The sequence below is a fragment of the Vitis riparia genome, chromosome 1 (assembly GCF_004353265.1).
Source record: "Vitis riparia cultivar Riparia Gloire de Montpellier isolate 1030 chromosome 1, EGFV_Vit.rip_1.0, whole genome shotgun sequence".
NCBI lineage: Eukaryota > Viridiplantae > Streptophyta > Magnoliopsida > Vitales > Vitaceae > Vitis > Vitis riparia.
Window position 1 is genome coordinate 11,610,092 of NC_048431.1, and position 12,790 is coordinate 11,622,881.

Consider the following 12,790-nt stretch of genomic DNA (forward strand, 5'->3'; position numbering starts at 1 on the left):
CCTTATTTCCAATACATGAAATACTTTCAAATACTATTTTTTGAGCTGAATTATGGTGTAACAAGAAGTTAAAGGGCTAGTAAATTCTAAGAATGTTATGTTCATTATCAACATTTCCTTGTTACCCATAAATGTAATATAAGAGGAAGAGACCTTTTAGACACCTCAAATAATGTCAAACTCAAAAAATTCAAGAATTTGAAATACTAAGATTTAAATTACAATAGAATTGAAATCAAAACAAAATATCAACACAACCATTATTTTAAACTCATACACCTATTAGAATTGTTGTCAATAAAATCTTCTAATTTTTGTTGTGTTAATTTTATTTTATAAGCACACAACATAGCAAAGTTTCTCTCACATTATTGGGCTTATTCATCTATTTCTCGAAACAAAAGGGTCTCCTCCAATTAATTAATTATGTCCCGATTAGTAGCCGTTTTCGTAAAGTTTTAATTGGTCTAGAACATAGTATATTTCCATGACATGCATAGATTAATTTATTTAACTAACCTAAAGATGATTTGTGCAACCTATTTAATATATCTAGTTTACATCCAAGGCATGATTATACACATAACATTTTTAAATTAAATAAACATTGCATAGCTCCAAAAAAGAACTTATTCAGTGAGTGCAACAAGGAAAAATCATATTCCTTACCTAAGAAATCAATTTTGAATATTTTATGTGTTTAAAATTAAATTCAAGAAGTTAAGATTAAAGGAAAAATACCAAAAGGAATTAGGGAGATCATTTAATAATTTACTTTTGCAAAACAAATACTAGTGTCTAGAATAAAGTGAAAAATAGACTTATGGAAAGATTGATTGATGTCTCATAATTGGAAAATGATTTCAGACTCAAATAAAGTTCTACATTTGAGAGTGGAATAGAGTGGATTTAGATGTTATTGATCAAATTGGTTGATGAAACAACCAATTGAGATTTAGGCATATCAGGAGGTAACTCAAAAGGTTTTTTTTTATTTTTTATTTTTTTACGTAAAAAAATTACGTTTATAAATAAACAAAAAATATTTTCTACTATTTTTATATTATCATATGAAAATTTGCATTTTTATTTTATATAGATTTGAAAAGAAAAGTATATCAAAATTTTATTTGATTTTGTTGTGTGAAGAGAATGTCCTAAGAAGCCATTTGCAAAGTGGTGCATTATTCATTTAAATTAAAAGAATATATATATTAAGGTAAGAATGTATATATTAGCTAACATTTGTTGGGTGTTTAAATGTTGTATTAGCATGTATGCTGTCCTCATGCAAATGCAAATGCAAATGCAAATGAACTAAATTTGCCAATATCTAAGTGTTCCTCGTTTCATCCCCCAAATTTTTTTTTTGATCTTGGCTTTTATGCCTTATTGCCATTATAAAATTATATTATCGATAACCCCTAAAAACCCTAGGCGTGTCGGGAGATTGCACTACATTTTAACACTCTATCGAGATACAATTGTCCGACGAAGGATAATTCAACAAGGAGTAACCCTCAGGCCTCAGCCAACCCTATGGATGTGGAGCTCAGCTTGGAAGACAAATGATACTTGTGAGTTGTTGTTGACCTGCTTCTGCTTTTCCAATGGCGGCCTCTGTATCATCACCACCACCACTACCCTTAACTGTGTCTTCTAGAAGGACCCATCTCGCAATCTGGCTACATTCCCGCAGTGCCCACAACCAACATCGTCTTTTCAAGCCAAACCCGTCCTTGGCCTTGAGAAATTCACGCCACTCGAGGCCTCCTCTTACCATTTCTCCTCCCCATTCCACTCCTGCGCAAGCCTCTCCAGACGAGTTTCTTGATAAAGTTGGGCACTTTGAGGGTCCGCCTGTGAAATTTTTGTTCTGGGTCTTGTTTTGGGCGTCTCTGTCCGTTGCGTGGTTTGCAGCATCTGGGGATGCTAATGCTGCTGCTGATTCCATCAGAGCTTCCAGCTTCGGTCTCAAGGTTGCGAGCGCCTTGCGGAGCTTGGGCTGGCCTGATGAGGCTGTAGTCGTTGCCCTAGCTACGCTTCCTGTGATTGAGCTTCGTGGGGCTATTCCTGTTGGTTACTGGATGCAACTCAAGCCTGCAACCCTAACTATCCTATCTGTGTTAGGGTGAGTCTTATTTTCTTCCTCTTAAAACCCCACTTTTTATATTTTATCTTGCAAGTCGTCAAACAATTAATAGAGGGTATCGTAAAAATTCAACCTATTCTATGCCTAATGTATATTGTATCTACAGAATTAAAGAAATGATCACTTTTTCTGATAAATTTTCTTTTCTAAACCCCCATTTGGCAGAACATATGTGCTTACTCATAAAACTAACGATATCTTCAATGTTCTGATAGTTTTCATTTGATGAGTTTGATCATTCTAGCCCTTAAACAAATTTGATAGAACTTGTGCTTATAATAAAGGTACTGTAATGGCTACTTAAGTTTTATCAAAAAAAAAAATTCATCACTTTGTTCTTTGAACCTGTTTGACAGAATTTGTGGGTTAATGCTTGAGGTTCTACATTTTGGAAAATTCCACTATCTTGTCACCCCTGGGATTATCTGCATGAGTTTTCAGGAAGGGGTTATCTAACTTTTAGTATATTGTTCCTTCGATCAGGTTAAAGCAAACAAATTTCTGGCTGTGTTTTGCAGTAACATGATTCCTGTGCCCTTCATTATACTCTATTTGAAGAGATTTGCCACTTTTCTTGCTGGAAAGAACAAGTCAGCGTCTCGGTTTCTCGACATGCTATTTGAGAAGGCCAAAGAGAAGGCTGGCCCTGTGGAAGAGTTTCAATGGCTGGGCCTGATGCTCTTTGTGGCTGTGCCTTTTCCTGGAACTGGAGCATGGACAGGGGCCATCATTGCTTCTATTCTTGATATGCCATTTTGGCCTGCTGTGTCAGCAAATTTCTTTGGCGTTGTGCTGGCTGGACTTCTTGTAAACTTGCTGGTGAACCTTGGTCTCAAGTATGCCATTGTAACTGGTGTTATTCTATTCTTTATTTCCACATTTATGTGGAGTGTCCTCCGAAGTCTCACAAAGGCTTTAGGTTCTTCAAACTAATATGCAATCTCACATGAACAATGCAGTTATTTTTATGGAAGTGTATCAATGCCCTTTAAATTCATGGTAAGTGTGGCTATTGATTGAAGTGACTAGAAGTTTATCATCCTGCCTACATTATGAACTTGGTTTCTATATGATACATAGTTTTCTCTCAGAATTCTGGACAAGGACTGTCTCTCTTCTAGAGAGATTTTATCTCAAGTATCTGGGACAAAGAAATATGGAGCAAATCTTTTCTTTAGGGAAGACATTCAGTTGGCTGGAAAAAATGTGGATATTTTAGTTTGAAAGAGACTATTGAAAGATGCCTGTGATTCACATCCTTTTCTTTCATGAAAAGGAAGTCATAATGGGCATGAAATCTTTCTTGGATAATATGATTGGAAGTGGACAGGCAATGACAAATCCATATAATTAATTAGGTGCTTTAAGAGTAACCTCACTATTTTGTATTCTGTTCTGTAGATATTTGAGATATTATACATTTAATCATGTTTAATGGTATGTTATGTTTACTTTGTCTTTTAGCCTGCATTCTTAGGGTTAAGATTGTGTATCTTTCTGGTAAATAATTCCGTCTTTCTTCAACCTTTGGCAGCTCAATGGAGATACATAACTCTATTTTGGATTGATGCTAAATAAGATAGTTATTCATAACTGTTTAACAATTGCTGTAAGCAAATGAATGAGGTTATGACTGCAGGAATATGGAGCTAGAGTTGGATCAGTAAAGAAGATATCTTGCAGGTGTAAGTTGGAAATTATGTCCACTAAAGGAGGAAGACCAGCTAAAAGGGAATTTCAGGAGAATGGTGGAGTTATCTCTTAATAAGGTCAAGGGAATTTCTGCCACAGGGACTTCTGGATAGGTATAATGGCATTACTTTTATGAGCTAGTTTACCTCTTGATAGAAAATATACTTAGACGAGCTTGGCTTATTCTACATTGTATGGATTGGATTATAGGGTTGCCGCTCCAGGTATGGGTCTGGTGCAGTGTGTCAGGTGTTCCTCCTACCACAATTCCTATATTTAATGAATTTCCTTTAGGAATAGTGTTGAGAACCAGAGGGTAATCACTCAAGCATCCAAATAGAACAAAGCTAGGGGATTTAGCCAATTACATAACTGACCTGCCTTCTGTTATCAGTGTCTGTGACCAGGGATACAATTTTTATCAGGTAAGTCAATGAGGGTTGGGCGGTTTCCCATTTTTCTTCCTTATATAGGGACCAAAGTTACAGTATTATAGGATTTGAATTCCTTGATTACTTTTAAGAAATTCAAATGTGCATTGAACTCGAAAGCCTGGAGTTGGTAAAGGTTTTCGCCATTGGGTATCATGAACAAATCATCGCCTTACTATGATGATTTAATTGAGGAGAATGAATGGAACAGAGACAAGATGATTCGGTGGGTAATTTCTGTAGAAATTTTCTTCTTTTTAAACCATCTCATTGGGGATTTTTCTAGATTTCCTGGGCTTCTAAATGCATTTGCTTTCTTCCTTCAGAGAATTGTTGATAGATTAATTTTCCAATATCTTTTAATCCTGAAAGGGTATTGAGAGTTGCTAACAGCTTACCCTGTGAAATTGGTCTGTGCCTATCTTGAATGGTTTCAGCGTCAAATTCTTATTAGCTGGCTGCTCTTAGGAATTTGAAATGGATCCCACTCAAGGGAGAATACCAAGATGAATCTTGAGGGAAATGTATGTCTTCAGTATTGCAGTTTTGCTGTGCCATTGAGCAAGTCTCACCTTCTGCCAGATCAAAAATCTGCTCTGCTGAGAAGCTTCTGCTCTCAGAGGCCTTTTACTGGGATACTAGGAAGAATTTCACATGCTAGGGGGGGTTAAAGGATTATGGGCTTTCTGCTTTTGCATAATGTCATAGGGGGATCGTTTTCATTTTTGGTGCTGTTTTTCGATTAAAGTTTTGGAGTGATATTAAGAAGCAAGTAGCTTTGGCAGCTTCAGTTGTTCACAGTCAACGCTGTTGCAACTTAGAGAGGCAAAGTAGCAAGCATGCCCATATACTAGATTCTTTTGCCTGCCTGACCTTCCGGGTGCTTTTAGGGCAAGTTTAAGTTTGGCTCCATATTTAGAATCTTGGCCTCATGGGGGACTTTCTCCTGTTCATGATCTATGTGTGCATTAATTGAAACACAGGTTTCTAGTTATGAGGTTTAGCTTATTTGAATGTCTTCTTAAATAAAGGGTACGAGCCGTGTGTATTTTCTTGGTGATGTGGAATACAAGTCGGGAATGGTTTCTTCTTGCTTGCTTCTTCTGGAATTCCCAAGTCCTCATTTTGGAACCATGGAAATGAATCTGAATTGATCCTGCTGGTGGGTCAAAAGATCCTGCAGAACCACAACCTATGATGAGACTGGATGGTCTAAAATTTTGAGAACTGGACCATGTTTGATTATAAGCAGCAAGCTTTGATTTACAGACGGGTAGGTAGAGTGAAACTTGATTTGGAAATTCTGGGAGCCCAGCCAGAAAGATATTGATGGGTGGGGGGGCAGGTTAATAATTTGACAGCATAATCATTGTTGCTCATTTTTATTTTAGGCTTTTGTTATGACCATCCATAAAAAAGCTAACTAGAAGTCTAGAACAGATGCTGCTGTGTTTAACACGGCAAAACAAACCAACCTAGTATATTCCTTGCTGGTTGGAGCAAATCCTAGAGCGACATAATTACAACAGTCGACACGTTAACGTGGATTCTATAATTTTAACCTTAAAAAAAATAGAGGAACGCCAGGTTAGCGAGAAGTGGGAGGGACAGAAGGATGTTGCTTGGTAAAGAATAAGATTGTCCCATATACAGCTGCCTAGAGTGGGAGGAAGGGATGAGATAGAATTGGAATGGGGAAAGGCATGTAAAAAGCGCACACATTTGATCCCACTAACACACGAGGGAGAGTACAGAGTAGCTGCATTTGGGCTGAGATCGGCCTGGAGGGGGTTGAGTCCAAGCCCAATGCAGCTGAAAATAGAAACAATCCATCAGGCTACAGACTCTCTGACAGGGAGACGTGGTGGCAGGTAGGTGAAGAGGGACCACCCAGAGCGACATGGGAGAGGGGTTTGTGTTGTGACAGACAAGAAAGCCAATCTCAATCTGAAGGTAGGGGGTCCCCCCTCCCTCCTTAGGGCCTCTCGCCTACATCACATCCCATTCCCCTTCTTATCTGCATCTCCTGGAACGGAATAAATGAAAAGGACTATTCTGCTGCGGACCCCACCTCCTCTTTCAACCAGAACCGTTCATTAGCTGCCAACTCCCCTTACATCTCAGACCTCAGATGGGGCCCTGACCCATATGGTTCCGTGGTCTACGCTGCCTGCGTTGCTGTTGCGTGCCATTTTTGAACACACCTGCACTCCCCTCCTTCAACTCCCTCCGGTCACTGCCGCACACGTCGCCGACAACCCCTTGTCTCATTCACCTCCCCTTCCCCCACATTGTAATCAACAAATTTTGACCATCAGTTTGAGGCACCCCCATCTCCCATACCTTTCTTCCCATAAAAAATGATTGATATTAACATTTTTCAAACAATTTTTGTCAAGTGCTGCATATCACGGGTTCTTTAGCTGCCAACGCCTTTTTTTTTTGCTTAAGATTTTTCTCATCAATTGTTAGCCTTTTGAATTCGTTAAGGAGTGTCTATTTTCCATTTGTAACACTCCTATGTGGATGTGCCAAACTGCCAACAGAGTGACTGTTGTTGCCATGTGATTGAGCAGTAAGTGAGATTGAATAGGATTTTAACTTGACAGAAAAATCAGATGCCAAAATGGGGTGTAGCCATACTAGCTATCTAGCTCTTCAGCCACAACTCTCAGCTTTGGATTCCTGGAGCATGGGCAATGCACGTGGACATGAGCCAGTGAGCCAGGATCATTACATACATCACTTGATGGCTTCTGCTTTTTTTTTTTTCGTGGATATGCAACTTAATCATCATAACTCATAACTAACTACTCATCCAAACCCCATGGGACTCTGACAAAGTAAATGATGAAAGAAAAAGTAAATCAGCATGATTTTGTTGACTTGATCATTGGATTTCAATGTTGGTATGCTTTATTTTGGAGTAGTCTTCAAAAACCACGCTGTTATTAGCTATATTTGAGACAGTTCATTTCAGGAATGCTACTCCAAAACTCGTTAAGAGTGCATATTTATCCATTAAATTATGGGCGGATGAACAATCGAAGTTGAATTCACTGGCTCAACTGTGATAAACTAGTAGTACTCACTCTTTGGTCGTTACCAGGATGAAGCAATGGGTATATATATTTTAATAGAATGAATAAAGTATGCAACCCAACCGCATCAGCATCATATTCCATCACAGACGAAATCTTGATAAAGAAATAAGGGGTGGTTGCAGGAGATAGAGCTTGAATTTTTTTAAATCTGGAAGACCAAGTTGTCAACATCTTCAACAAAGCCGTAGATGCTAAAAGTCCTTGCCCATTGAACAACATGTCCTAGAAAAACTAGTTTCAAGTTATGACTTTGGAGAGTGGGCGTCCTATTTTTCTCTCCATCCCTTTCTTTGTTTCAAACAGAATTATCATTTTTTTTAAAATAAAAAATCACTGCTAGCTTGTCCACTCCGGATGACAGGGTTAAGTGGCACATGGATTACGACACTGTTCTCATTTAGTCTTCTAGCCTTTCTCATGGTCAGATAAATTTTTTCCACATACCCCTCTTTTCACGCTGCCTGTGTTTCAACCCAATTGTCAAGTTGTTTGAAAAAGAATTACCCATCTCAAGAACCGAAATATTTGTTTTCATTATGTTTTTGCTAGTGTGCTCTCTTATTACAGAAAATTTTGGTTCCGGCAGTAGTCTGTTGGACAGAGATTATGGCTTTCTTCTCATTTACTCTTTATATGTAAGTGTACTGTTTTTCCTTTTCAGGTACTTCTTCACATGCTGTGGAACTGTTTAATCTTGTCAGGGCAATGAACCATGTCATGTCTAGCATTTTTTGCAGTAAAGATGAATTATTTACTTCCCTATAGTTAGCCTGAATGCTTGATGTGGTCTATGAATTATGAAAAGAAGCTAAAAATACCATATCCAAGAGCCAAAAATTCCAAACACCACATCTGGTTAAGAGAGAGACCATTTGGACTTATTGTTTATTAACCATAATTACAGCAAGACACTTTAAGAAGTAGCCGAAAACTGCATGGCAAAATGGGAGCCTATGTGCTAAAATGATCATTCAGTAAGACCAGAACCAAAAGGGCTGCTCTTCAGCCGGCAATCCAAGATTACAAGCATTTGCAGGTGGGTCAGGGTAAGAGCAGTCTTCGAGCTTTGGGAAGCATAGTGGAGGGATGAGGCTCTTGCTTAGGTTATCTTCTTCGTCTTGAGAGAACTCCGACTGATCTGGCTCAAAGATCTGAGAGGAATCTGCTGGCTCCAACAGCGAAGAATGATTCCCATCAGTGTAGAGTGGGCTGTCCGAATCAAAAACATCACTTTTGGCTGAACTTGCATCTTCCTGTTTACAGAAGAGGATTGGTGCATTGGGTGGTACATGTTCAGAAACTCTATTGGGAATTGCTTTCTGAGATTCTGCATGTGATGGACTGATGTTCTCCAATGCTTTTGTTTTCTCCCCTTCTTTCTCCCCGATCAGCGCTTTGTCCGTCAGCAACAGGAGCTGTTGGGCAGAAAAATAAAGCATTAGAAGGGGAATACGAGATGATATCTTCTCTAAACATCAAGCATTACCTCAGTTTTAAGTTTTTCCTTCTCTTTCAGGATGCGATCATAGTCAGCCTTGAGGCTATCATAGCTAGCTTTCAAAGAATCATAGTCCTTCTCCAGCTGTTTGGTCTTGAACCGGGCTCGTCTGTTTTGAAACCATATTGCAACCTGCCGTGGCTGCAGCCCAAGCTCCTTTGCAAGCTGGTTCTTCCTCTCTGGTTCAAGCTTATTCTCCACCTCAAAATTCCTCTCAAGAAACTGAACTTGACCGGCTGTGAGCCGCCTTTTCTTCTCGGGTCGATGAAAGCACCCCTCAAAATCCTCATCGCCATTTTCTTCCTCATGGAGTGTTTGGAAGAATGGCCTATCTTTTGTGTCGTCTCCACCAACACCTTCAAAGTTTACGACGGATTTAGAACCTGAAACAGAGACATAAGCATTAGATGGCCCCAGCTTCTTCCAATTATGAATTATCATATCTATATCTTTGCTACATTATAAGGACTTTGACAAGATCATCGCCCTTTGATTTGTTTTTCAATGTTTCCATCTAAGTTAAAAGTATAATCTCTGGTTGCAAAAAAAAATATAATAAAAAGAGAATGAATCGACTTCTTCATTTCCACGAACTCAAGACTCGGGCCAAATACAATTATTTTGATCCACTGAACAACAATTTTTGACTTTTTTTTCCCCAGAAAGCAAAACACCATAATAAATAATCAGATTCAGAAAGCAAACACCATAATAAATTATCAGATTCAGAATTCCACTTTATTTTCTCACCAACCAAACAGCAGGCAAGGGAAATTCATGAACAGAGAAGCTGGCACCAGCTAATTAGATATACCGCCAGACTTGATTCTTAGGACAAGAGAAAGCAGATTAACCTCATAAAAGGAAATTATACCAAAGCAGAGCGGAGTGAAGTGAGAATTGTATTGAAAAGTTTGCAACTGTCACTTCATCATGAATATCTACCAATGGGTACTCTGCTCTGCAACTGAGAATCAACACAACCCCACAAACAAAGGCATGACACTACGTTTGTTTCATAGTTCCTTCACAAACCACGCAATTTAACTTGACGAGTAAATGAAAAAAGAAAAGGAAAATCGAAGTCACCCAATTAACCACATAACAGAGATTATTGTCAGATTTGGAACAAAAATAATTACATAGGAAAATTTTCAAATTTCATAAAAAAATTATCAACCCCTACAAATAGAAAAAGGAATATGCCACTATTCAAGCACGCATGTATGCCAAAGTCATCCCCAGAAAAAACCCATGTTGCTCCGTTTGGTTGATGAGAAATAAGAACTTTTTACTGAAGACACGCCTCCACTGAACATAATACTGGGTCTGGTTGAGTTATGGCTATCATTTCAAAGACTAAAACAACAAGAACAATTTGGTTAAATTTCATTTTTCTTCTCTTTTCCTCCGTTTCCTGACAACTAAACAAAGAGTTGATATAAACTAACAAAAAGAAAGAGCAACGAACCCGAGAAAACAGGAGATAACAGGGAAAAATGATAACTCACACGACCCAAAACCCAGAAACAAAAGAGAAGTAAGAAAAAGAGGATTTAAAACGAAATTACCAAGGAAAGTAGTGGAAGAATCGGGAATCCAGAAAGATTCAACAAGCTCTGAAGGAGAGGGAAGTGTTTCCTTACGAAGTAAAACGGCCATGTTTGAACCGCCACCATACAGTTTCCTACCGTCCATAGATGACTGAATATGAATTTAAGATGAGCTAAGGGTCATGTTAATTTATTGGGAGAATAAGCAAGGGCGGTGTGTTGAATTTTGATCTATGGCTTGTGACGAAAGAAGCTTGTGATGAGAATTATGGTAATGTGGTAAGTTTGAGAGTAGGGAGACCTCACACCCATCACTCGCAACAACAACGACTGCTCAAACTTTGAATGGAAATTCTCTTATGAGAGAGAGATTGAGAGATTTCCTCTACGGGGGAGAGAGCCTAAGAGATGTTATAACTTATAAGAGGGCGAGTGAAGGGAAGGATTGATTTTTCATCTAGGTGGGTGGAGAGCCTTGTTTGAAGTTACCATGCTACCCCTACAAATATTAAAATCAAAAAATAAATTAATCAAGTATGTAACTTAAAAGAGTTACTTTTATAAGTGTTTGTATTGAAGCTACCGTGCTTGTTGTAAAGCTTAATACTTATTATTGAATTTTTATTTTTAAGTATTAAGATTATTAAATGAAATTAACTTAAAATTTATTCTAAATTATTAAATCGATATATTTATCTTTATAAACTATAAGAAAAAGTAGGTTTTGATTCACTAATTCAAAAATATATAAACAAAACTCAAATATTTATAAATTATATTTATCATCACCCATTTAAAAATATTTTAAAATACATGTACTTTTTTATAATTCAAATAATTAATTCCTAAGATGACCCTTTTACATATTAATAACACCAATTAACAACTTTTTTTTTTTGTCGTGAGAATTGATTTGAGATTAGTAAAATAAGAAAATTCAAAAATAAAAAATACAATTAAAACTAAAAAATTAAAACTTTAATGCTAAAAATATAAAATAAAATATTAATTTTAACTTAATTAAAACACTCTATAGAAAAATATAAATATGAAGAAAAGGTTGGAAATGCAATGAGTATAAATATTTTAACTTAATTTTTATATATTTTAGTTTTAATTGTATTTTTAAAATTTTAAATTTCTTATTTTATTATTGATGTCAACTAACAAATTTTTTTATTAAATTTTATTAAATAAAATGAGAAGATGAGAGGATTTATATAATACACGATATAAAATCATTATTAAATAAAGAATTAGAAAGATTTTATATATCCCTTGAGAATCCCAAAGAATTTTTTTCACAATAATTTGTATCTCATATTATATAATAAAAATTTATAATATATTTATTTTTAAAACACTTTTATTAAATTAAAATGATAAGTTAATTTTATATAATTTTATTTAATATTATGAAGTAAAAAGAGTATTTCAAAAAATAATTATTTGGGTTATGAAAAAGTGCATATATTTTAAAATATTTTTAAATGAATGAAGATAAAATTGATTTATAAAAGTTGAAGTTATTTTTTCTATATTTTTTCAAATTAGTGAATCAAAACTCATTTTCCCCTAAATTATAATTACAAAAAATTAGATTGAGTAACAATAAAAGTCGTAGAGTAGTAAAAGAGAATGCGAAGGTAATTAGGACAAATAAAAGTAAAAAGGTAAAATAAATAGTGGATTAAAGAATAAGTTAATAGTTTTACTTATTACTTAAAAGTTGTTTTTATCTTTTAAATCATATCATTAAGTTATTTTATCAAATATACTTAATTCACTTAATGATTTAAATTGAATTATTAAATCATTTTAAGTTATTAAATTGATTTACCAAATACATTGTACGTGTAGGCATGTTGTTATTCAATATTATACTCACTCTCATGTAAATATAATATTTTCATAATCACTCTCATGTCATGTAGATATAATATTTTTGTCTCATGCCCAATTGGATTGCAAGATGGATATCATTTTTAGAATTGGATATCAATTTTGATATCATTTGTAATTATTAAATAGACTTTTTTTATAAGATTAAATATCAATTTTAATAATATTTATAATGTCTCATTCTAACAATATAGATAGTGTTTAGACCTCATAGATCTTCTGACTTTAAAACATACATGATTAAAAAAAGTTTATAGACATTTACGAAGACTTAATTAATCATTATTGTCATTCTCATAATAAAAGAAAACAAAAGGGTAACATAATGGAATCATACCGTACAAGAGTGAGGTTAAATCAAAGGAGAAAAGAAAGGTGGAAAAGTGGGCAACATTTTATGTAAAATTCATTGAATTAGAGAAAATAGAAAAGGAAAAACTTTCTTTCGGCTACTCGTT

The 12,790-nt window shown here is 35.7% G+C and overlaps 2 protein-coding genes across 3 annotated transcripts; one reads left to right on the forward strand and one right to left on the reverse strand.

Moving 5' to 3' along the window:
• Positions 1–1,425: 1,425 nt before the first annotated feature.
• On the forward strand, positions 1,426–3,173 carry LOC117917589. The gene is made up of 2 exons (XM_034833916.1): positions 1,426–2,131; positions 2,671–3,173. Exons 1-2 carry the CDS (start codon positions 1,611–1,613, stop codon positions 3,083–3,085), a joined length of 936 nt encoding a protein of 311 aa, XP_034689807.1. The 5' UTR covers positions 1,426–1,610; the 3' UTR covers positions 3,086–3,173.
• Positions 3,174–8,174: 5,001 nt separating this feature from the next.
• LOC117917577 (homeobox-leucine zipper protein HAT5-like) lies at positions 8,175–10,823 on the reverse strand. Of its 2 annotated transcripts, none has more exons than XM_034833905.1 (3): positions 10,524–10,823; positions 8,866–9,260; positions 8,175–8,794 (listed from the first exon to the last, which is right to left on the reverse strand). In XM_034833905.1, exons 1-3 carry the CDS (start codon positions 10,573–10,575, stop codon positions 8,351–8,353), a joined length of 891 nt encoding a protein of 296 aa, XP_034689796.1. In that variant the 5' UTR covers positions 10,576–10,823; the 3' UTR covers positions 8,175–8,350. The 2 variants fall into 2 exon arrangements, with proteins under 2 accessions (XP_034689796.1, XP_034689787.1); XM_034833896.1 differs by having other exon boundaries at positions 10,449–10,822.
• Positions 10,824–12,790: the final 1,967 nt, after the last annotated feature.

Coding starts and splice junctions, on each gene's coding strand:
- LOC117917589 (XM_034833916.1), top strand. CDS start 1,611: ATGGCGGCCTCTGTATCATCACCACCACCACTACCCTTAACTGTGTCT. Junction 2,132..2,670: donor ACTATCCTATCTGTGTTAGG/GTGAGTCTTATT, acceptor TGTGTTTTGCAG/TAACATGATTCCTGTGCCCT.
- LOC117917577 (XM_034833896.1), bottom strand. CDS start 10,575: ATGGACGGTAGGAAACTGTATGGTGGCGGTTCAAACATGGCCGTTTTA. Junction 9,261..10,448: donor TTCTTCCACTACTTTCCTTG/GTAATTTCGTTT, acceptor TCTCTGTTTCAG/GTTCTAAATCCGTCGTAAAC. Junction 8,795..8,865: donor AGGAAAAACTTAAAACTGAG/GTAATGCTTGAT, acceptor TCTGCCCAACAG/CTCCTGTTGCTGACGGACAA.